Source organism: Epargyreus clarus, unplaced genomic scaffold (assembly GCF_041222505.1).
Source record: "Epargyreus clarus isolate Ecla_fem2 unplaced genomic scaffold, WU_Ecla_fem_2.2 ptg000004l, whole genome shotgun sequence".
NCBI classification, from domain to species: domain Eukaryota; kingdom Metazoa; phylum Arthropoda; class Insecta; order Lepidoptera; family Hesperiidae; genus Epargyreus; species Epargyreus clarus.
The window spans coordinates 13,075,229-13,102,055 of NW_027332212.1; the positions used below are offsets into that span (position 1 = coordinate 13,075,229).

The 26,827-nt window shown below is 34.1% G+C and overlaps 2 protein-coding genes across 7 annotated transcripts in view; one reads left to right on the forward strand and one right to left on the reverse strand.

Moving 5' to 3' along the window:
• Positions 1 to 25,191, reverse strand: LOC140757201 (troponin C). Its single transcript, XM_073092738.1, has 6 exons — positions 25,139 to 25,191; positions 24,651 to 24,681; positions 20,446 to 20,589; positions 7,336 to 7,452; positions 672 to 803; positions 1 to 147 (listed from the first exon to the last, which is right to left on the reverse strand). Exons 1-6 carry the CDS (start codon positions 25,139 to 25,141, stop codon positions 119 to 121), a joined length of 456 nt encoding a protein of 151 aa, XP_072948839.1. The 5' UTR covers positions 25,142 to 25,191; the 3' UTR covers positions 1 to 118.
• LOC140757600 (uncharacterized) overlaps positions 1 to 26,827 on the forward strand; it is a 256,841-nt gene that overhangs the window by 195,222 nt on the left and 34,792 nt on the right. The window lies entirely within an intron of this gene.

Genomic DNA, 26,827 nt, shown 5'->3' on the forward strand with positions numbered 1-26,827 from the left:
TGTTAAAGCTACATTTTATTGCATTGACTATGTAGTCTTCGTGATGTCTTGTTTTGTATTAAGGATTAACTTTGGCTATATGTAGTGGTAGCCATATTGTGATACGTAGTCACACATTTTAGTCGCCGGTCATCATTTCCATGAATTCTGTAATCAAAACATAACAATTAATTTATTTTTATGTGCAAACAAAATATTTCTTTTGTTCCTGTAAAAAGAATCCCTGATTGTCTATTGGGGCCAGTGTATATTGTTATTTCATAATGATAAGACCAGATACCGTTAAACAAATTCTAGGTAGGTACTCTAACAGATTTGTTTTTAATTGGAAGCAAACATTTCAATAAGAGATAGTCGCAACATTCATAAATCAGATACTAGTACGAATCAAGGTGGATTAGAGTACAATGCAGCACGCTGTTCTTAGGGCGTCCGCATAATTAAATTATAAAAAATAAAAGAAATATAAGAGATATTGAGAAATAGTAGACAAGGAAAACGCCGCGTGCGATCGCTGTCCTTCGCGCGTCTAAAAACCCGACGTATGCGCGCGTCTAGCACAGCTTATACTATTTTTCAAATAAACCCGCTAACGTGACACGCAACGATTTTAGCGGATGCCCTAATTGAATTCCCGGAATTTTACTACAGTATTAAAAATGAGTACTGACCGTCAAAGTCAACGGTGCCTGAGGCGTCAGTGTCTATCTCGGCTATCATCTCATTTAGCTGGTCCGGAGTCAGCTGGTCGTCCAACGCTGCCAGGATCTCCCTAAGGCTAGACGTAGGGATGTATCCGTTTCCTGAAATTACAGATTTGGAGATCATTATAATACAATTGCAGTTTTATGGATCATAAACATTTTAATGCAATTTGCCAGTTTTAATACTAAATATGTTTCGTTTATTAAGAATATACACTACATTTGTAAATTATTATTATAAATATATCAACCCGACTGCTAAATATAATCAACTGAAAAGAATATATAGTAATGTAGCTCATGGCACTCCCAAAATTTAGACGCATAAAAATTGTGAAAAAACTGTCTTTAAAGTTATTATTATGACATATTATTATGACGCTTTCACACTCCCACATCACACTATGAATCCCTATGTCGTGGGTCCCAGACATACATAAAGCCGAAATTATTTGCACCCAGAACAGATATCCAAATCCATTATTCAGATGTCTGTCTGGCCGGGGATCGAACCCGGAACCCTTTGCGAACGAGATCAGCATGGCGACCGCTCCCGCCACGCTGGTCGTCAAAAAAAGCATTATTGTTATCACCTTGAAACTTAATTTTCAAATATTTCTCATATTCATGGTAGGGGCAAGTTGGCTCATCTCCAATTATACGATCGAGCGCTTTTATCGCTTGCAATTATCGCTAGAAATTCATTGCTTTTTAACTCAAAAGATGCAGAACGTTGCTGTTGTTGAAAAATTGACTTTTATCTGTTTATTAAGCGATGATTTCTCTGTTTGAGATATGAGTTATTCGCATATTTCTAACAATATTCGCTTTGAGTTTTTATTATGATAATTTATTTATGAGTTCATTTATAATTTTTTCACAAGACTTCATGGAATGTAGTTGGTAACTAAAATACTCGAAGCGTCACATATTACATACATAAATATTACTAGCTACGCTTATTCTGGTGGTTACACATGATAAAAGTGAAATAATGTTACACATGATAAATAGAAATTAATGTTTCATATGTGAACATTGTGTACGTTTTATTTGATACTTAAACCTTTTCTGCGAACTTACTACAAATGCGATTTCTCGCCTAATATTTTGATATTTTCTCTTTGAATTTGAAATATTTCTAAAATAAAAAGTAGTCTGAATAATCCTTTCTTGACAATAAAAGTACTTTTCAGGTCAGTTAAGCAAATTCATACATTAAAATGGACAAACTAACATGCAAAGATAATTGTGATATCAAATTGCTCACATGCATTTTCATTTGGATTCTTGTATATGTAGGACAATGTAGGTAGATATAGTTTATGGTATTGGTATACAAATCTAGGTCACTTATTACTATTAAACGAACGATGCATTGATGATTTTGCTGAAATCACGGGCATATAGAATGCAAGCTGCAAATATATAGACAATCTCAATATAATAAATGTGGAATTCCTTTTGAAATAGAACTAATATTTCATCACCCACTCATATTGCGAAAACGTATCGTGGCACATTATCATTTTCTGCAACGATTTTAGCTTATCGATTTGTTAAACAAAAATAGTTGGGGTGTCGTGACTCGTGATTGTTTTTTGTGAAAAATAAAATTCAAATTTTAAATTCCATGCAATGTTGAGATTTTGCCGAGTACAAACGAATAGATGCAAAAAGGAGTATGTAATAACCATGTTGGGTATATTCGGCACTCACCATGACGCTCTTTAGTACCTCGTTTAATGTGAGATTTTCAGCTCTAATTAAAGGATTAAGATAGGATTGTGACAATTCTAAATATAGATCCCAAAAAGAGAACTCTAACAATCCGCCCTAAGCTAGGGTGGTTGCTGTGGTTTAAACCCCTTTTATTCTAAACTAGCGTTTAACCGGGGCTACGCTGGTATTCAGACCCTTTTATCTATCCCCCGGAAACGGTATTTTTTTCGAAATAAAAGGTACTCTATGTCATTTTCTGAGCCCAGACAACGTGGGTGCAACATTTCATAATAAACGGTTATTTAGTTAATCAACAACAACCGAACAAAGCGGTTAACAAACAAACAAACGAACATGCGCTTTTAATTTTTTTTTATAATATAGGAGTAGCAGACGAGCATGCAATCCACCTGATGGTAAATAGCTACTGCCGCCCATGGACATCTGTAATCAACCCCAGATAAGATTAGATATTCCTACCTGAGGTCGGCCACAGATGCGCCCCTACCCATGAGGACTAAGCTGGAACGCCTCAGAAACGTCTATCTCCCTTACCACACCAAATCACACACACTTTTATAATATCAGTTAGGTTGAAACCTTTACCCAGCATTGCGACACTAATCAGTATATGAGCATACTAGTTTTTGCCTGCGGCTTCGCCCGCGTTTAAAATAAAATAATATGACATACTAACATAGATAAAACTGAAAATTCGTACCTTCATTGGAATGACAGTGGCGCCATCTGGCGAAAATTGGTCGTACCAACTCTGAAACCATCGTGGGTACATAGACAACAACTTGCACTTGATCAAATGCATAGTTTACGATTAAATCCTTACTAATATCGATTAAAATAACGAAATATCGATTTTTTGGTCCAAAAGATCGATTCTGCGATTAATCGATCTTAGATCGCCATCCCTAGTTCCCGTGGGATTTCCAGGATAAAAACTATCCTATGTCCTTTCTAGGGTCTCAGACTATCTTTGTACAAAATTTCATTAAAATCGGTTCAGTGGTGGTGGAGTGGCGTGAAGAAGAGACAACCAGACAGACAGACAGAGTTACTTTCGGATTTATAATATTAGTAAGGATTAAGTTTGGATTCTGAAACCTATCATCATCATCAACCCATTACTGTCCCACTGCTGGGCACGGGTCTCCTCTCATAATGAGAAGGCTTAGGCCATAGTCCACCGCGCTGGCCAAGTGCGTATTGGTAGACTTCACATACCTTTGAAATATTTTTTTTTTATAAATCTCTCAGTTATGCAGGTTTCCTCACGATGTCACCGTTTAGCAAGTGATAATTAATTTCTAATACGCACATAACTTTAAATAATCAGAGGTGCGTGCCTGGGATTTGAACCTCAGACCCCTCGATCGAGAGGCCAAGTTTTTTAACCACTAGGCTATCACTGCTTATGATGCTGATACCTATAGTAGGTATTAACTTTTTTGGGATCATATTCCTAAAAACTTTAAATTTCCGTAGACAAAGAGATATAGTAGCCAATATACAGCTCCACAGCAATAATTCTTAAGAACTTTTGACATAAAACTTCCTGTTATGAAATAGTGTATTGATAGTGATCTTATTTTTGTGTTCCATTTCGCTGTGAAAATATTACTTTCAAGAACTTATCTCAGACTAATAAATAAGAAAGACATACACTTCTCGAACACAATATTTAAATTTGTTAGAATTAGGTCACTTTGGAAATTATAAATATTTTTACACGTATAAAAGGCAATACGTATTAATGCAATGCATTAATACGTATTGCCTTTAGTGTAGAGGAAAATCTTAGAAGAGTTGAAAGTTACAAAAGTGTGAATCTAAAGAATTATTATAACAACAAAAACCCCGATTTCTTTAAACTAACTAATCCAACAACACTTCATTTGTTAAAACGCGTAAAGTCCTTTGGGCTGCAGAGCATGCCCAATAACGACACACAGGGTACACACATACATACATATGTTAAAAACACATAACTCGACAGTCGGGAAAAATAATCAAAATGTCATTGTCGTGTCCTTATGTGATGGAAATACTTTATCAAAATATTCCACGAGTTGTGTTCCTCCCTTTTTTTACTCTAAGGTACAACTTAAGTAGCTACATCTTTAGTTACTAAGTACTTAAGGTACATCTTAAGTTTTATTACCTCGCTAACGTTAATCTCTGACTCATTAGCTGTAAATCAGCTACAGTATGTTGTATGTTTGTAACAACAGTGCCCCGCTTTGAACTTTGAAGCGCTTTGTTTGGGAATGTAAAATAGATAAACTACAGGGTTTAGGCTTGTTTGAGATTACAGTTTATTAACATCAAAACGTTCTCGTGACTTCAAGCCATATGGTTCAGGAATAAAGTTTATAACAGTTTTAGTTTATAACATAGCTTGATTAGGTATATACATAGGTAGTCAGTAAGATGAATTACCTTCTTACGTTTTATCGAATAATATACTTAAAGATCTTATTGTGACAGTAAAATTTTACATTAAAAGTAAAACTCATTCAAAGATTTTTCTAATTAACTATGAATGCCTATATAAACATAAACATTTTTTGGTTATCTTATGTTACACTTATATAAACAATATTATCATAATATTAGTAGCTGATAATGTTGTTTTTGATTGTCTACTACTACTAGTCTACTAGTCCTCTAGTAGTCCATGACTCTAAGTATGTTAGTAAGTGATAATGTTGTCTATGATTGTCTATTACTACTAGTCTATGATTCGCACGAAAGCAACGTTATAATAAACTCAGTTCCATTGCACAATGTTTACCTTGTAAAATGATTTTACGACTTGTGAAACGGTTCGTTAAGGTATTGTATCAAGAGCCAAGTTAGGGGATCACGATTGACATGCCAAGATGCAACAGGTGCAACTCGACAAGCGATCTATGCTCGTGTTTATCGAATGCACGCCCACTTTATTATATAAGTAAATAAATCAATCCAATTTTTGCTTACTAAAGGTAGAAATTTGACAATTTCTAGAACGCAGAAATTGGGTCTTTGGTAGGTTAAACATTGGATAGATCAATTATAAAGAGATCGTTAATATTATTAATAACAGGTAAGGTTATAAGATAAGGGTTATTAATAAAACATTAGTTCTCTCAGGTAGAAATGAGCTTTCCTTAATATATAAAAACACGATAACTATTCGTAAATCCTAATTTGTATCTCAACATTTCAACAGTTTTACAACAAGTTTACTCTTTCAGGTGTATCCAAAAAATACACTATTGGATAAGTGGCGCTATTGTCTAGATCAAATAATTTTGGTAGGACAATGTCTGCATCCTAGTCTATAACGTAACCTACATGTTATCTGTTAAATCCTTCGGTTAAATCTCATAAAAGTTCGTTGATTGGTCAATCCTTCATGAGAAAACAAATTACAGTACATTTCTATATTAAGTAGGTACTTTATGTTAAGGAGAAATATTCCAAAGCGATGATTTGTAAAACGTTTAATGTTTGAAATGTTCAACCAAGGTTTTTTGTCCAGCATCGAGTGCCAAGACAGGGACGTCATGGGCATGCCAAAACGCAACAGGCTTGGCTTGTCGACAAGCAACATGCTGAGTGGCAGACATGATAGCTACCGTTAAATTTACAACAGATAAAAAATTAATAGTATAATAATTAAGAGTAGAATTTTGAGAATAAAACCGATTCCGAGTGGCCTTATCCACAAAATTGAGAAGAGAGAAATTGAGGACAGCTCAATACAACAAAGTATGGGCTTGAAAAAAAAAAGATTGAATATACTTTTTCCTCGAACAGTTACATTGGTACTTCTGATCCAAAGTCCCGTTCACAGAGAGGACTATAGTTTTTAATTCTAGCCAAGTACGGATTGAGCAACTTTGATGAAAATACTTGAAAACATGGAAAACTAATAGCCGTTTAGGTTTTTGCGAGATAAATTTCGTTATTTCTAAGAGAATCGATGATTTTAAACTTTCCTTGAATTGGCGATACATGAATGAAATGATAGAATTGCCTGAAACACTGTAATCTTACACGGATTTATTTCCAGACAATGTACAGGAAAAATCAAACAAAGTTTTCTAACAATATTGTTTATTTTGAAGAGGTGTTAAACAAATAAAATAACAGGACAAGAAACGTTGTAAAACGTTATATCTCGTAAATCTGCTAGAATAGTTTTATTGCGAGAACATTTGCGGGCGTCAAAGACAATAGCAGAGTTATTCTTGGTTTCTGTCTGATGCTTTTAATAGCAGTTTTAATAGCAGCTTCATAGCAATTGCAATACTGTTATTTTCAAATTTAGAAATTATTTTAGAATCTAAAAGGGGTAATGTGTTTGGTGGATTGCAATTGTTCCCACTATCAAAATCGATAATTTATTTGGTCATCTTAATAGAAATAAGTGTCGAGCACGTTGTAGACAATTTATTTCAAATTTCTGGACTAAAGCTTCATCGACTCGAGATTATAAGCTTATGAAGCTTCGTGAGCTTATAAATACCAAACCATTTTGGTGGTTAGCCTCTACAAGGAAAATTTGAAGTATCCATACCAAATTCAACAGATATTCAACGAATTATGCTCACATCCAAAGCAAATTATGTCGATTGCAATCCAAGTATCTTGGATCAGTCCACACGTACTATGAAACTAAATGCTCGGAATAAATGCTGTCGTATGTGATTAAGTGATGTAAATATTATTTAATTTCACGTGAAACACTTGCGAAATCGACTGTGGCGTTCAAAGCCATTCACAAGATTTAAGTTTTCTTTCAATGTAACGTTCTGTGTGACTTTATTTTTTTCTTTGGTGAGGTGCTACACTCATATATAATCTGTGAGCATCGTTGCTATATAGTGTAAATAAAGTCACTCACCTTCTTTGTCATACAGTCTGAAGGCTTCCTTCAGCTCCTTCTGAAGAGCTTCGTCATCCTCATCCAGGAAGTGTGTCGCAACGCGAACGAATGAGTCGAAGTTCAATTTGCCTGATCCTGAAAACAATGTTACATCTTAATTGGTCTTAGTGTTTTAACTTAAGCGTTATCTTTTTTACAAGTCTTATTTATATTTATTTAAGAGTTACTGAAAGATATAAGTATTTTATAAAATTAAATAGTGCCATTCAGTGTTTCCTATTTTAAAGTAAAATTTTACATCACAAATTTATCAAGCTTATTATAATGTCATTCTGTTAATTAAAGCCAGTTATTTCAAAAGAAATTAACGAAGCCCTCGTAAATGACATTAATGACATTGTGTTACAGATCCATAGAGTCGATATCAAATAGAAATGACCTTATTTTTAAAATAGTCTCCAATAGTCTTTAAAGGCCCTAAAGATAAAAAATAAAATATGAAAGCTCTACAAAAATATATGAGAAAAGTAAATATAAAAATAATTTCTTACATTCTTAATATAAAGGGAAATTTCTTTATAAATAAGGATTTACGTATAAATTATGTGTTATTTAGAAATTTCTGCAATGATGCATTTTATATGAAACGATATAAAATATATTTATCTGTAAATAAAGCAAAATATTATGGTACATAATTTAATAAACAGAATACTAAAAATTTTATTCCAAAGTGTCAGAGTGTCACTCTGGCACGCGCTTCTGGAGATAATTGAAGGCGGGCGGCGTCTCCGTACAAATTAGCTCGGTATTTACACCGTCATGAAATAGACGGACAGTATGTCACGAGATTAGGCAAGCTCAGAGATATACTGAATGAAGAAATGTGGATACCCGTATTAAACATGAAATTATGTCTTGACGAATCATTTTATTTCAGCGGGTACTCACAATAACTTTTTTTTAAAATTTATTTACTATTACATTTTTTGCCCAGTTACTTTTGAATGGTTTTTCACAAAGTCTTTGCTTAAAAAAAGAATCTTAATTAAGTATATTAGAATCGTATAACATCAGTATTTCCTTTGGCCTTTTGTAAAATTAATTATCAATCTTAACAATGGACGATTAGTATGCTTTCTGGAGCATCATCGTCTATGATGTAAAAAATAATATTTCTGTCTATTTCAGTCACCCTTAGGGGAGACGCGGAGTCGCTATGCGCGTAGAATGTGAAAATATACCTAAAAGATAGTTGACATCTTCGTTCTGTACCCTTAGTATGAGTTTTTACGTCGTTACAAAAACGTCTGTTTTGGTATTTGTTTACGTATTTGTCCGTACATTTCAAATCAGCGTCCCTAGCGGATTGTATCTGAACTGATTGAAAATATATGGGCAATACGTAAACAAAAACAAAAACAGTTATTTTTGACAAAACATAAAAACTCATACTAAGGGTAATTTTTGGGAGTACTTTCGTAACCGCAGCGGTTATGTAACCGCATAAAACTGCGGTTTCGTGCATTTTGTTATAAACCATCTATGCCGCACCCGCTCCCTGAGGCGGCTGAAAATCACTCCGCAAGTTCTCCTTTTCCACCATCGTAGCGCTAAATTTCAAGTAAATAGACACACTTACTCAAAAGAGGCTTCCCTTTGTTCTCGCATAGCAACACATCTGTAATGACTATGTTTGTAATACAATAATGTATATATACAGCTGCTAATGTTGATTTGAGGGGATGCGAACAGAGGCAGAAGTTTGCAACAAAGTTGAACGTATCTCAGACGGAAATATAACAAGGAGAAAACTTTACGTTTGATTTTCAAGACGAAGACGAAGTATGTGAATATTTACATACAGTCTACATGTTTGCAATATAATTAAGCGTTCTATTATTATGCTGTCTGTGTAATATTTTGATAAATAAGTTATTTTCAGGCTTATGGATAACTAACTGAAAGCATTATTATCTTGGGTGAGATTCATACATTGATATTATTATAATACATTGGTTTCTCGCTATTAAGAAAAGGCAAATACAATAGTTCACTACCATTTCCCTTTTGTTTTTTAACCTATTTTTTTGTGTGGATGTTATTGGCGTGGTTTAGTTTTAAAAAAATGTTTGGAAAGAGATTTTTTTACAAATGATTTTGGTAAAATGTTGACCGCTGTACGAAAACGAGACCGTTTTCTTTATTCAAACAGTGTTATAAAATTTGGCTTCCATTTCTGAGCTGCCTAGAAAATACTTTCGCATTGCTACAGTAATACAGTTCTATTAAAGGAGAAATTCACATAACTGCTTTATACGTTCAATCCCTCGTAATTCGTCATACATAATCCCAATAGTCGTTGTAAGCCATTTGTATTATTGAGCTGAGCTCGTGGTTCGTAGCTCGTAGGTACAAAGCGAGCCGTGTTGGGACTAATCGAGTACGTAATTTGTGTGTTTGCGTGAGTAAATCTGTTATAAGGGCATTTAACCTACCGTTCTAATTTCAGGATAAATAGCTTATAGTTCTTTGGAGGTATCTAAAAAATTGTAGATGATTTTTGTTTTAATTTTTATGGGGGCGGAGAGTAATGTTTTTCAGGCATATACTCGTATATGTCATGTTCTTTGGCACGCCCTTCCTTGATTTGCCTTGCTTTGATGGCTGGGCGGATTTTAAAATTATTGAAGTCTTGTTGGATTCGACTGAAGTGTGGAAGTAACATCAGCAATATTTTAAAGCATTCAGGTTTATTTATTTTAAATTCTCAAGTATTTATTGGTCACCGAAACAGATGCGATGTTCTTGAATTTAGGTTAGAATACCTTTGTAAATGTTTATGAGTGTTTGACAGTGCTATCATGAGATGTAAATTTGTGTGACGGTGGTACCGCCACAATCGATCCATTCAGCTGCTTCCTTTAAAAAGGCGACAAGGATATAATCATATTACCCCCGAACATTGCTTTTTCATAAAATGTTGTACTTGACAAGACATCAACTGATACTTACAACCGGAAACCTCATACGTAAGCCCATCTGTCAACTTGAGTTACAAATTTAGGGCACATTGCACGGCTCATAATTTTAAACGAGGGAACTTACATGGCTAACAAGCGTGTTATGGTAACGCGGCTTGACTAACAGTCGAATGTGGAGACAAATGCTAGGGATCCGCGCAGAATAGCTCTTGCTATTTTCATACTGTTTTGGTATAGTAATATAAAAATACAATAGCATACAATACATAATATACAAGTAGCAAACGAGCATGCTGTCCACCTGACCATAAGGGGCTACTGCTGACCATTTATATCTGTAATGAATCCTGAATAAAATTGCATATCTACCTGAGGTCGGTTATAGATGCGTTGGTATCGAGGAATAAGTTTGTAACGCCTGGTAAAAGAATAATATGTGTCTTAACAAACCCTTCAAACCGGAAAACAACAAAGTTGCAAACTACAAGTCATTGCACGGCTCATAATTTTAAACGAGGGAACTTACGTGAGTAACAAGCGTGTTATGGTAACGCGGCTTGACTAACAGTCGAATGTGAGACAAATGCAGGGACCCGCACAGAATGGCTCTTGCTATTTTCATGCTGTTTTGGTTAAGTAATATAAAAGTAGCAAACTACCATGCAGTCCACTTGATGGCTAGTGCAGCCCATGGATATCTTTAATGAACCTGTCGGACACAGATGCAATAGTAGCGAGGACTAAGTTGGAACCGCGTTGAAAGTCGGAAAAGTATGTCTCTCTTACCACACCCTTCAAACCGGAAAACAGCAAAATGCGAATTACAGCTCATTGCACGGCTCATAATTTTAAACGAGCGACCTTACGTGACTAACAAGCGTGTTATGGTAACGCGGCTTGACTAACAGTGGAATGTGAGGATAAATGTAAGAATCCACGCAGAATAGCCCTCGCTATTTTCATGCTGGTTTGATATAATAGGTGCAATTCCAAGCGTAAATAATATAATTGTAGCTGGTATGACCGTACCCCTCGTACTGAATGATATCTCACTCGCATGGTATTTGCATCTTTTTTTCACTATGTAAATTATTCGTATTATATATTTTTATAGAATTTTTTAATATTTACTTACCCGCATTATATATTACATCATTTTGAATAGGTAAATCAATAGTAGTTTTAACCGTAGACGAAATAAAAATTATTTAATATTTTAATATCAATCATTTTAGTCAGTTTATCAAAAGTTAGATTTTAATCGGATGTAAGATTTAGATTAGGAAATAAGTTATTTTAAAGGAATAGTTAAGAGTACGTTTAGTTGGTACCCAAAAGTCACTAAAAGTACAAACCGCAAATGAGTGATGGTTCCTCGTTATTGCTTGTTAGTTTTACGGCGAATAAGCTACAGGTGAAAGGTACTTGAACCAGAATAGTTGGATAGGGAGTTACCATCGCCACACCTATGTCTATCGTGAAGCTTTTTGCGTTTTGGTGGCAGGGGTGGTTGTCGCCCGACCCACATATAAGATGATCATCTTAGCCCTCGGACGTAGCAACGCATCTGTGGTTGGCCTATCATTAGATGCCTATCATTAGGCCTTTCAGTAGGTAGGACTGTCTGCTCGTTTGAAGCTTTAATCCTAATAAAATAAATAATACGTGGCGAAAAAATTTATTAACCTATGTTTTATGACTTTTTCTCTTTTTACACGAAAATTGTTAGTTGCCTATCTTTTTCTAGTATTCATGTCAGTGTTTGAAATGTGCAGTATGGCAGATAAATGAAGCGTTTTAACATAGTCTTTACGTATAGCAACTTATAAGTACGCCTTCTAAAATCCTACATGAGATTGATTACAGATGTCGATGTTATAATAATTAATATTTAATTTTACTTTATAGTACGCAAACTGTGTACTATATTGCTTCTATACATTGATAGAAAAAGACTTATAAAAAAAGGAAAGTGGCAACCCTATTTCAAGTTTGGCAAGTAAAACCAATGAGAGCAGTTGCTTTCAAATTAAAGTTGGGGCTGTCCGCAAATGACTGACGGTTCCTCGTTAGTTCCCGTTAGTTTGACTGCGAAAACTACATATTCGCGGTTTACGCGTATACTCGTAACTTAAGTTTTTTTTACTAAACTAACCTTGCAAGGTTCTTTTTGGTACACGAATTATTTTCTTTGATTTACATTGTCAAATCTTAAAAATTGATCTTCACAATGAATAACATTACTTTATTTCGTTTGTTTTTCAGAAAACCCTTTCATTTTATACCCATCTTATAGAGGCGCATAAATATCTGGTCCGCTATCTTGTGTCGTTTGCCATATTGGATTTAATCGTCACTAGGCTAATCATGCACTGTCATCCAAACGAAACGTATATGAATTTCAGTTCAATGGGTTGCAACTAACTGGTTTAAAATTCAGTTGCAAGATTTGACCCTCATATATGAGCGAACAAAGCAAGTAAAAGCTCGGAAGAATATGAAAAACAGTATTCTAAACCTACAATCAGTGACACACAAAAAAATGTTGACCACGTTTCACGGCCAGCGAAATGAGGGCCGGTTTACTGGTATCTGAGTACATTTATCATGCCGCTTTGATTTATATCAATTGTTATAGCGTTTGGATTCGGCGAAATTGATTTACGATCATCTGCCCTCGAAACCCATACGATTTTTTGCGACTTTGCGACTATAACTGGATGTGTCTACATAAAGTTTTTAGGAACATCGTATCTGAAAACATTAGTGTTGAGCCCTGGTATATTCTGCTTTGTATGCTACTAATCAAAACTCCAGTTCTTCTATGATTATTGATGTCCATGGCAGGGAGGAACTGCTTCCATTAGATTCTGCCAGAGGTTTGCCGGGCCGGAGGTGCAAAGATTTTTTTAATAATAGCGGATTAGCAGACGAGCGTGCCGTCCATCTGATGGTTACAGGCTACTACCGCCCATGGACATCTGTAATGAACTCCAGGTAGTATTAGATATTCCTACCTGAGGTCGGCCACAGATGCGCCGATCTCAGGTAGGAATATCTAATCCAAAAGACTAAGCTGAAACGCCTCGAAAAGTATGTCTCCCTTACCACTCCCTTCAAACCAGAACACAGTGGTTCAAACTGCTGTAATTAGGAAGAAAAAGGTGTGGCTGTGATGCCTCCGGAGTGGAACTATAAAGGTTTCTACCAAATGAGGTTCAATAATATATCCACTAAACTCAAAAACTTGTTATACAATACTAAACTTTATATCAGAATATAAGCCTGTTTGCTGATTCGGCTGATCGCAATTGCTGTTTCAGCATGTTTATAGACGGCCGTGTAAGCTGAAACGTGGCATCATACTTTAATATATTATGTGTTCGTGACTTGGAATAACCACAGTGACTTATTTTTTTAGACTTACGTGTTATGTCTTTACAAAATGCTCTGTGTATAAGATGTGCGATTGTGAGGGGTCAAGGGTTTTGCAACATGGTAAAATGTATCAAGAACTCGTCAATATTGCACTATTAATATCCCTAAATGTACTAATGCCGCCCTAATGGAATCCCCTGGGTTGAATTGCTAAGTAAATTGGCATTGTCAATGTGTATGTATGGCTTTATTTAAAATTCAGTATTTAATACATAGATATACATATATAGTATATTATTTGAAAAAAAAAACACACACGTAGTACAGAAGCGACGACGTTAATATCAAAACTTAATACGTTTAACTTTTCTAATCCCCGGGAATCTCCAAAAGTGACCCAGTTTAACTTAGTCTTATTTCAACTCGGTCCTAACAATATATAGGTCAGGAGTGTACTGTGAATTTCTATTGACATCAGATTTTTTAATTTATATTAACTTTAACATGGTCGAAAACAACTAAAGGGTTGCAGAAAAGATTGAGGCTACATGTGGACATATGAAGGTTACGGTATAGCAATAGAAATTTTCTAAATGTTATTTCTCAGTACAAAGAACATTTGTACATATAAAATATATGAGATAAAAAAATTGTTTGACAGCCGATTTCCATCCTTTTTCTTCCTTTTGATAGGTTTTTTCAAAAATTATTATCTATCACTACTTGAAGACTAGCTTCTATAATATAATCTATGTATAATTGCATGAAAGTAGATAAAAACGGTTCCTTTTCATATTTTTCTGGTCTCCTATATCCGGTCTATTCAATTTACTCTTTAGTAATGGTAAAACCTTAAGGGTTTCCACCAAGAATTTGCGAACACAACATATTTCGTACCCGTAAGCAGACCCTTTTAACATAAAACGTTCTCAACAAAATTTATCCGATCGAGTTGTTATGAAATAAAATTGGGGGCGCATTAATAAGGGATAGAAGAACATTTCCATGCCGACCGTACCTGTGGAAAATTACTTACTTCTGAATCAGCATATAATTCACCTGCCCCACTGCTAGCGAAAGTTACAACTCTACTTTGACACTTTTATAGCTCGGAGGCATTTAGTTTAAATGTAATGGCAACCTGCGATTTTTTGAGGAAATAAGCAGTGATAGCAAAAGGCAGTGATAGCCTAATGGTTTAGAAACTCAGCCTCTCGAACGAGGGGTCCGAGGTTCAAATCCTAGGCTCGCTGATTTTTCAAAGTTACTTGCGTACTAGAAATTAATTATCTCTTGCTTAAAACGGTGAAGAAAAACATCGTGAGGAAACCTGCATACCTAAAAAAATTATATAAAAAAAAAACTCAAAGGTATGTGAAGTCTACCAATACGTACTTGGCCGATGCGGTGGATTATGGCCTAATCCTTCTCATTCTGAGAGATCCATACTCAGCAGTGGGACAATAATGGGTTGATGACGAAGTGTAGTTCAAACGAGGAGGTTTCACAACCACACCTGTTTCTAGCGTGTAGTATTATTTGCGTTTCGGTGTAAGGGTGTGTGGATGTGTGATTGCTGACTTATTTACATGAAAGACAACCATCTGAATTCTGAGGAGTAGAGCATCCGTGGTCAGCTTGCGTTAATAGTAGAACCATTATATTTTTTGATATATAACAATTGTATTTGACGCTCGTGAATTCTGGTTTAAAGGGTGTAGCGTAAACTTACATGAGGTGTTCCAGCTTCTATTTGGAGTTGATTACAGATATTCGTTTCTTTAAATATCCATATTATTGTGGTTACTTACCTAGGTCTTAGGTATCCTGTATTTGTATCCTAGATATTAATTCAATTTTCATTTCAACTTCTGTACACTGTAGCCTCTAACTCGTACATATTGAAAAATGGCTAAGAAATCCTCCGGGGCCTGCCAAAATAGGCAAAAAATACGAAACAATTTAAACCCAACAATTACAACGCTAAATGGACGTCCGGTTTGTTTCTAAACGATTGAGGGGTTTAAGCGATTTTGAACCCCTAAGGAAAACGTGTTAGGCGCGTCCCACGCTTGTTTAATATATTCTCATGTAGAACTACCAACCGTTCTGTTTTTCCAGGACAAGTCTTGCTTTCTACTGAAAGTGTCTGATAAGACCATAATTAACGTACGCAGGTTTAGATTGCTCAAATTTGAAAATTAGGATGTGTGTGATAGCTAGGACTAAGTGAGAACGCCTTAGGTAAGTTTCCCTGACAAACGATCATATTATTATCATAGCAGAGCTTAGTAGGTACTATTATTATTAGGCAGAAGTAGAGTTGACAGTGGTGCCTCTAATGGCGAACCGTAGCTTCTATCGTCTACTAAATTATTACTGATGTTACAGATTAAGACCTCTTGTTATACTCAAATCATGAAGTTTGCAACAGGCCCTAGTTTCCTAAATTTGAAAATGGTAACCCTGTTCCCGCCTATTGACAGAGGACTAAGCTCGTTTGTTCTAATAAAAGAACATTCGGGGAAAATATTTATATAGGTCATTTGTTAGTATCTATATATATATATATATATATATATATATATATATATATATATATATAAATACTAACAAATGACCTATGTTTACGTCGTCCGTTATAAGTTGGCGATAATGATCTGTAACCAGAACTTTTTAAGTAGGTATGTATGTATATGCAGGATGATTTTATAAAATGATGGGTTGGCGATATCTGAAACTATAAGAATTAGTGAAAAATGTTGAAAGGAGTTACGAGGATTTTGATATAAACGAAAACTGCATCATTTTATTCTTTGAATCTATTTCCTTAGTCAGAAATCGAACCAAATGTCAATGGGATATTATGGGTGGCAAATCGGAAACTAGAAGATTTACCGAAAATGCTGAAAGGAGTTGCGAGCATTTCAATGAAAACTAAAACGGCATCATTAGATTTTTTGAAAATCTATTTAACCAGGAATCGAACAAGATGTATATGGGCGGCTGTGCTTCTTTGCTACTTATATCGTATAAAAATAACAAAAACATAATCTTACAATACTTTAAACTTGCAATTGCTCAAGAATAAAATGTATCATTCTACCCTAGAATCAGCACTTCTAAAAGTGGTTTTTTACTGTAAAATGCTCAGAATTCTTTCAAAAGGTATTTGTGAAAGCAAAGAACCGGAATGCCTTTTTAGTTGAAAGCCCAAAGAATTCTGCGTTAACAATTCCTGAAAGTTTGCGACTAATTTCAAAATTCCAAGGAAAATCGTCGGAATATTTTAAAAATAAATTTGATATTTCATTATAAATTTGATATTTAGATATGATTTCGTTTTCGCCTGTAAGTAAATAAATGTTTGAGTATATACGCAAACAAAAAAAATTCAAAGTATTGTATTGTATTGGTTATTTTTTTACTCTTATTGGGCCGTTAAACACTCATAGGGTTCGTTCTCTGTTTAGACAAATATCTGAATAGTATATATTTCGGTTCTGAGTCTTGAGGTTTGTGTATTCATCTGTGTGTGTGCACAAAGCATCTACGACAGAGCAAATCCTGTACCCTTACCATGAGTTGTTACGTTTTGACAAATATGACTGTTTTGGTATTTGTTTACATATTTGCCCATACAATTTCCAATCAGCGCCCCTAGCGGTTGTATCAGAACTGTAGTGTCAGTAACGTAACATTAAATATCTAAATTGACAAAATGGCGCTTTATGTTTTGTCTCTCTTTTTTGCGAACATGTGAGGTAGACAAAAATACTTGAGCACTTATTGTTACTACGTAGTTGTTGTCTACTCAGTCTACTGAAGCAAACGGAACAGAATAATGGATTGACAAAACGTAACGTAAAAATTGTGGGATGTTTTGAAAACTCGTGGTAAGAGTTCTGTTCTAGCTTAGAGTGTATTAAGTATTTATACATATTTTAAAGAACGCTAAGGTTTAAGATAATAAGTAGTTCACCACGCGGGTCATCAAAGTAAATTTTGATTTTATAATTTAAGTTTTGTTAATAGACATGCGGCTGAACCGTATGCAATTCTTCTTCAGACTTTCGTACAAAAAATATTTTTTGATCTCTCACTCATAAATTTTAATTTATCACTACCTAAATATAAGTATCAATGCTTTATTTCTTTCGTACTTATTTAAAAAGCGCCAAAATTTTCCTTTTAAAACTCGTTGATTAATCGTAAACAAATCCGGGTTAATAACAGCTAGTAAAGCAAAACGTCGGAACATCTGGCGTAATTACTTTCCTAATAACTGTTGACGGAGCTATTCCTCGTGATATCAAGTTAATTACTCCGAGCCTGCCTTCATCAGTGTAAGTCATTTGTTGAGGAATTTTTATGCATAAAGAGATTTTCTCTAAAAAAAACTAAATGTTGTTTAAGTAAAAAGCTTTGTTCATTACTTATCTTTGAAATGTTGTTGAAATCAAATTGAATATGACATTACCAAATAAGTAAGTCATTGCCACATAAGTAAGATTAACTTAATATTAACATTTTTTAAATTAAACATGTACTTGCCTTATGACGGTAGTTTCTAACGCTATATATAAGTTAGAGGGGTGTGTTGAGGGAAGAGTAAATGCCGTGTTCAAAGTACATTATAATGTTTAATAACTTATTGAAATCCAGAGAATGGTCGTAGTGGTGGGTCGCAATAAAAAAATAGATATTCAATTTTAAAATCTGAAATTAACCTGTTTTTTGCCTTTGACTGCTAACCTAGTAGCTTAGTGGAAAATAGTATTACTTTGACGTATCTTCTCAGTATTGCCAGTCGCGTAACTCTACATTACAACGTTTCTATTAAAAAATATCTGAGATATTCAAGAATGAACTCGATGTCACGTCTCAATGTAACGCCGATGTCAATTAAATTCACGCTAATTTACCGGAGACGGGGCCATCCTTCAATTAACTGAACACGTAGACTGACAGCTCGGTTGACGAAATAACGTTTACGTAAATAGGTGGGTTGTTTGGTGTACGTATAACTTGTATCCATGAGGATTGCAGTTTCAAATGGCAATATCCGACAATGTTACGTCAAAATTTTTGATCGTTTTTGTTGATCTGGATCATCGTATACAAAAGTTGCTATTTTGAATTGCATTCTTTATAGAAACAGGTTACACTTGTATAGCTGTTTACTAAAGTTTGGAAATCGATTAGTAAGTGATCGTAAATAACCAATTTGTCTCCAATACACAAAATAAACCAGACGCTATCCAACCACATCAAGAAGTCATATTAATAAAGATGATGGTAGAAGTTGGTTATTAGTAGTTGCAGCACTGCCACTGTCATAACTAGAAAATAATCAAAATAAAGTTATGATGGTCCTTCTGTTAAATACGATGAATTGGCTATATACGATGTATTCGTGAAGATGGTGACTTTTAAGGCTTAGAACTTTGCAAGTTAGCATCATGAGTCGTTACAACTCTCACAGATTGTTTATGTTATTGCCGACTTGCACAAACCTGGTACATCACACAATAATAAAATACTAACTGACATTTCAGTTTATAAAACTAACAAGCTGTGTGGCGATAATAGCCCACTGCCCATCAGACATCAAACGGCCGTTTCCAGTGCAAATCAAGTGTCCCACCTTATTTCGTACGGTGACGATAACTCGTAATGCCACGGCCGTAAAAACACGGCTTTACAAGCGTGTCGAGGCTGGTTTATTTTTGTCAGGTCCGCTTTGACGATACGTCTTAATGGCCCTTCCGATCTAGTACTTATGCTCTTTAGTATACTGAAGGTTTTGATCGGATTAGTCTTTACGATTTTGATGAAACGATTAAGGTCTACACAGGTACGGTCTTTGGTGCCAAAGAGCCAATTCTGGCTTGTATGATCGTTTTTTTGGAAAACCATTAGGTCAACGTTTCAAAAAAATTAAATTGTAGACTCAGAATCGTTTGGCGCAAAATGTCCGATTTAAATCAAATCAAATCAAATCATTTTTTTTTATTCAAAATAGGTTCTTTACAGACCACTTTTTGAATGTCAATACAACTACCACCACTTCACAAGGTGTTTCGATATGGAGAAGAAGCGGCGAAAGAAACTCCATAACGCAATATAATATAGTAATTCGAATATGGTCCCACTGTAGCAAAACATTCTTCTTGAGTAATATCCAAGTGACCTTCTTAAAATTCGCAAATGCATAAGTTTAGCATAGGAACAAGACTCAATACTTCTAAGATTGCTAAGGTATTTAATTTATTAAATAAATTTAAATACATTCTGCGGTTTTCCAATCCTTAATGTAATTAACAAGGCAAGAGCAAAATTATCAAGCTCACTAGAATGTCTAACAGTCAACGTCGGAGATACCTTCAGTCTCGATTATCTGGTAGTGAAGTCCTGTTTAACTGGTAGCATATAACAATAGTGTCTAGGATATTCAGCATTCTGTCTTTGCAACTAAGCATTTTTATCTTGATCTGCTTTCAGTGAGTTTTTTTCTTTAAGGTTATATAAGACCCTCACTTTATTATTATGGCCCCTTAGCATATTTACGAAGACACCGAGTCCTTTCGAGAAGTGTTTGCCTCGCTGATATTCCTATTGCTAGTGTATTTCTCATAAGATTATTTACCTTCGTTTTCTTTGTTCTAATCTATTAATTTCAAAATCGTATTATTCTTTATAATGTTTTCACTCGGTATCAAAAACTTTAACTCTGTTTTATCTTCCTAAACCTGTTTGCACTTACCATCAGCATCTTCATTGTCGAGAATCTGGTCCAGTTCGTTGTCGTCGTAGCTATGCACCATGGTGTTGAGTATGGTCCGTACCTTCTCCTTCTCGATGCGACCTTGCTTGCTTGAGTCGAACATGCTGAACGCCCGCCTGAGCACTGTTGGATGAAAAGTAATGATCATTTATTAATTTTAAAAATATCAAAGCCATTTTTGTATTTTATCTCAAAAAATTATTTATGTGGTGAAAAAAGGTTCTTATGAAAATGTACAAAAGAATTTGCAATCAATCTGATGCTAAGTAATCATTGCAGTCCATAGACATCTGTTACCCTAAAGAGGATTGGAAATTTTAGGTACTTGAGATTGTCTGCAGATGAAGTCACTGAGAATGAGCTGAGATGAAGTAGTAATTAATGCTCGTCTTGGTATAACACTTATTTGTATAACACTAATTACGTTGTTGTTATTAGACAGGTACATAGGTACCTGTCTAATAGGTAAGGTAAGTGTCTAATGTAGGTAACTGTTACGCCTATAGAGGCGTAACAGTTACGCTGCCTCACTAAAACAATGAATTACATTGTAAAATTACCAATATATTTACATATTTCGCGTTTATAAAATACGAATCAATGATCAAAATTGCTATACGTATACAATATTATGTCAAACTAAATTAATGTTGAAAAGATTAAAATGTTGAGTGGGTACCTGAATTTGCTTTGTATTTACTGGAAAATAAAATGGAATTTAAAAATTGCATTAAAAAGTAAGATAATATTGTATCAGTAGCATTGCACTCAAAAGGCCGGATTTAAATGAGACAATGCTAAAAACTCGGCATGCAAAGCTGAAAAGCCGTTATTGTAGAAAAGCCGAGATCTACTTTGGATAACTTTAATGAAAAAGCCATGTTCATTTAACAGGAATCCTTTCTCTCAGTTAATTTTGCGGAGTTAGAGGCAAAAGTTTCCCCACTAAACAGTATTGTAAGCCGAAAGCCGTAACAATTTCAGCTGGCTTAACTATTCTTTATGCTATAGCTTCGGCCGGAGAAAGTGGCCCGTTTCACAATTTTGGAGATAATTATTATTATAGATACAAGTTTAATTGGTGTAAAAAAGTTGCGTCTCCGTCTTGAGGATTATTACTTTCTAGCTTAGAATATTATTTAGAACAGAATATTGCTATACCAATAATATAATTTGTATGCGTAGAAAGTATATGTTTAGAGGTTTATATTTATGTATGTTTGCAATGAAGTGTTTCGTTTTACCATGTTGTTATCTTTAACATAATTATTATGTAAAGTTTATATTACTCTAAAAGCATGTATAGTCCGCGTAAAACTGCTAGTCCGCGCTGAATATAGAAATGAATCGTGTTGCCATAGGAAATTGTATGACTACATCTGCTCGCAACAACTTCAGAGCGGACTAGCAGTGAGATAGTAGCAGTTACAAAATAATTAGAAGAGAGAAATAGAAAAAAAGGCTTCTATTGGAATGGAATTGAGATTGCTCTACAAATTAGCATTTAATTGTGTTCTGTGTTTAATTCGGTGCTTCATTACGATTCGTTGTTACGTGTGCTTTACTATTGAATTGCTAAGTAAAATTGGATACTGCAGGATGAATATTTACGTTTGTGTACCTATTTTTAAAGCCGTGAAATGTGTGAAAATTAAACGAAATTTCTTTAAGTACATTTTAGCCATATGCAACTAATACATGCATATAGTTAGGACAAGTTAAATAAAATGTTCTCTGTAGAAGTTAGTCAAAAACACGTCATATATAAATAAAATTTGGTGTAAAATGTCGTTCTAAAATTAAGAATTTTCTCAAAAACATCTTGACGGTCTGTATAAACACATTTTCTCACAAAATAAAATGTAAATATAACTATACAACTATCTTTACCTGGGAGCCTACAGCCATCTTTTAAAAATCATCATAAGCAGTTCAAGAAAGTTATATTTCAATATTGCCTCAACATCATTTGGTTTCATACCACGACCTCTTTAAAACAGTTGTGTTTTATTCCTGCTTAAAAGAATAATTTCGTCCGACATAATACAAAATTGCTTATTGTAATATTATAAAAACAATCTTACTTGAACGAGGTCGTGGTACGAAATTTCAATGTATGATTAAAATAATATTGTTTTAATAGATGGTAGTAACCCTCCTGGGCTATAAAAACACCGAATACTTAACACGTCACCTTATTTCATATCTAGGAACAGACCGTTTTATTAACTTTCATACATAATATCAGTAGCACCGCGCACTTAATCGTGTTTACAGCTGAAACACCGCGGTGGGGATAAACATTAACATTTCAGAATGCAGTGCTGTACAGGAAAATTATACACCAATTACGCTCGGACGGGTTGAATAAGTAGCCATTATATGGGGAAGCTTTTACATTGTTTTTGCTGATTATTAAGGTTTCTGCATAAAGGGGAAAATGTTACTAAAATGTTATACTTACAAAAAATCCTTAATATTCGACAAATTAAATGTTGTATTCTCATATATACTTGTGATATAAATATGTTTTGTTTTACCATTGATTGCGTCTATAAAAAGTACGAGAGAATTAATATAAAAAATAGATTGATTAACATTATAACCCAAGTCAATTTAGACAAATACTAATTGGTAAAAAACTGTCCAGCAGTCGACTTTAAAAGGTTAATGGAATAAATTGTTAATTAAAAAATGTTCGCGATGATGTCACTGGCTGAAAGTTTTTGTATGAAAATCTTGACAACTAACGCTTTATGACCCTATATCGAATGCCTTAAGGTTTAAATAAATATAAGCTTTTAAATGATCACATTGTAATATCTTCCTCATCGGACAGCTCAGAGGTTGCCATGGTATTTAATATCTGTAAAAGTGTAACGCACACTAAAACTAAAAGTTTATTTTAATAAAATTCCTTCAGCATTTTTCGCTAATTAAAATAGAGTATGTTTGTTCATGTGCCATAATATTTTTTTGCGGTTATAATAACCGTAAAAAATGTCATATTTGGTGAACTGAACATATCCCATTATTATGATTAACTAGAATGATCGGAAAGTGGTTTCTTAATTGTTGTTTTTATATAGTAGGTACATCTGATTATAACTTTTTTACATAATATACTTGCATAATGCTGTATGTATGTATGTATGTATAGTACGCGTATTATAAACTGCTACCGTACCGCTAAAGAAAACCCATTCGTCATAGCACCTAGGTTCCAAGGTAACCCGCTCACCATTGGTAAAAGTGTAGGGATCCTGGGTGTTGAGTTGGTTGATCGGAGTCATTTGGAAGTTAAAGCCAAGTTGGCGTCAAAGAAACTGGGCGTCCTGAACAGAGCCAAGGAATACTTCACTGGGGGGCAACTGAGGCACGACATGGAGTACTGCTCGCATAGAGATGCCCCTGCCCAGAGGGGCAGGCACCACAATACTAGCTTAACCCACTTGACTCCGTACAGAAACGCACGGTGCGAATCGTCGTTTCCTTACGATGTTTTTTATCATCTTTATAGTAAGTGATAATTAATTTCAACTCGCATAGAAATGTATAATACCTCAATAGCAAGTGAGTTTCGACAACTAGGTTATCAGTGTTTTTTCAGTGTTTAATATAATTGATTGAATATTATAAATTTCAATATGTCAATTTTATGTACGTTGTCCCTTAGGGAATAGCAATAACTCTTCCGTAAGCTTCGACGCCGGGAATCGAGCGTCAACAGCTTGCTATGAAAGACATGTGAATGCTATGTGACTAGCGCAGTGGGGACATTTTCATCAAATGCTCCATGCAGTGGTTCCTAATCTATTCTTGATCAAGGACTTTTAAAATATTTGTGCTCTGAGCAATGTCCAGTATTACTGCTGCCATGGTAGGAAAGTTGAATTTTATTAAAAATTAAATTCGCACAGAACATTTATTAGGAAATAAGTAAACAAGCATTTAATAAAATGATTTTGATTCCAAATTAAATCACCAAATAACTCAACAAATAAATAAAAATCTGTTGGTCATTTTGAAAAAAGAACTTTATGTTTCGTTCACAAAATTATATAGAACGGAAAGATATTAAAATTTTAAAATATCTTCCTGTATTTTTTATATAATATGTTTATTTTTGCGGCAAATACTCTATAATATTGTAGATACTTCGAAATAGTTAAAATATTACTTACTTGTAATTTGCTCATCGTCGATTTGCGTGGTCTGTAACAAAAACCAAATTTGCAAACTATCAAAATTATCATACTTAATTAATGCAAACACCAGTGTTGTTCACGCATTACGGTCATATTTTATTTTAGTCGTCCAACAATCAGAATTTTATTGTATAAAAAATATTTAAAACAGATACCTATTGTAATTTCTTTTTTGTGATATTCTAATTATGTGCATTGTGCATAATATTTTTTGTCAATGAATAAACCGTTTACGCAAATCAAACTTATTACAGCGTTGAGTTTTATAAGAGAGCATTATTTTTTTGTCGCTGGCAAAATATTATTGAAGACAAATATTGAATTTTTAATATCTGTATATTATTAATTCTGTAATATTAACAAATATCAGTATTTAATTAATCATTCAAAAACATTACTTTAATTTTAATTTATAAAACAAAATTAAATTAAAAAAATAACTTTTCAAATAAATTTGAACGCACCATTTTATATATTTTTTTTATATCGAGCGGCACTAAAATTCAAGGCGTTCGCGCGCGCTTGTACCAACTGGACGCAGCGCAAGTTCGAAATTTAAACTGGCGTGGAATGTTCGGAAACGCGAATGGATACAATAAACGCCCACTGGAAAGTGCTTTTTGCTGTACGTGGTGTGCTTGAAAAGAGGGGTTTCAAATTAACGCGTAAACTTCTTTTAATTCTATTGTCTTTGTACATTTTAAATAGGTTATTTTAAATCAATAAAAAAACGTATATTTTTGTACGTGGTGGGAAATAATCGTTGATTTTACCAAAAATTGATTTTTTTTGTAAAACAGACATAGATTAGTAAAGATACTTCGCCGCCTTGAAACTGAATGAAGCCACAAACGGCGTATTTTAGTAAGTTCTTTTTTTAATTCTTGACAAATAAAAACATTTTTAGAGAAAATTTACGAATAAATAACTAATACTGCATAATTTACGTAATAAATAAATAATTATTTCAAATATTATAGGGACATTTTAGCACGGAGACGTGGCAAAACTTTTTACGCAACTATTTCAATTCTCAAAACTGGGTACATTTTCTTGTTAGGAGTGAGTAATCTTTACTAATCTATGAAAACAGATTAAATAAACTGTTGTGTTGCTTCTGAAGCTAACTATTCCTACTAATAACGGGTTAGATCAATTATTAAAAGGTAAAGTTAAATTTATTATTACCTACTTACTTAACGTAAATACAATTTCCTGGTACTAATCGTATGCTTCCTGGTAACAAATTGTTCTACAAACACTTGTTTGAAATCGTTCATTTGACATAAAATATAGTATAAACTCACATCAACATGAATAAGCACAACAGATTACGTTAAACACGTTTCGTGTCCGGGCGTGTTGAATTACACAAGCTTAGAACAAAGCTGATTAAAGTAAGGCGATAACACAGTAACGACTTTTAATGCGATTTTACGATTAAGGGTAATTTCACGTGTCGATATTTTAAGATAAGATATTACGATTATTTTGTTACATTATTAGAGTCTTATTTACGCCGTGTCGTTTCATTGTAGTGTTTTTTACTGTTTCGCCGTAATCACATACAATATTTTGAATTACTCGTAGGTATTAACCTTGCGATATATAAGTTTTTGAATAGAGTATTATCTATCTTTTTATAATTAATCTGGCCACCACACATTTTCTTTTCTAAAATATAATATCTAGAAGAGGTATATTTATAAATATTTGACATACAAAAACCACTTCGTAAAAATATAAATGAAACTCGCATATGTGTTATCAGCCTTCGTAAATCCCTAAATAGGGCTTCATGTAATCTCGTTTTGTACTTGCTTCTCTCACCTTTCTTATCGTGAAATAGGATAAGTACAGTCAGATTAATGGAACAAAAACAATATGAAAGCGTATGTTTTTAAAGAGAACGACAGTATCTCTATTTTTTCTCAACAAATTCAATATATGTACATAATATGGTACATATATGTAATATGTGTTACTGCTTTTGAGATTAAGTGGATTTTTTTACATGAAATAAGTATTTTTAAGGGGGTAGAAACTTCTGTGGTTCGGCCGGCGGCAACACCGCCACACCTATTTCTGCCTAATAACAGCAGTGTTAAGTACTGATGTGTTCTGGTTTATTGTGGTAAGGGAGTCAGACTTTC

Bases quoted from the DNA above. Each gene is read 5' to 3' on its own strand.
- LOC140757201 (XM_073092738.1), bottom strand. The intron at 7,453-20,445 runs GTAAGTGCAAAC...CATTGTTTTCAG, and splicing joins CGACAATGAAGATGCTGATG to GATCAGGCAAATTGAACTTC. The intron at 148-671 runs GTCAGTACTCAT...TTTTGATTACAG, and splicing joins AGGCACCGTTGACTTTGACG to AATTCATGGAAATGATGACC.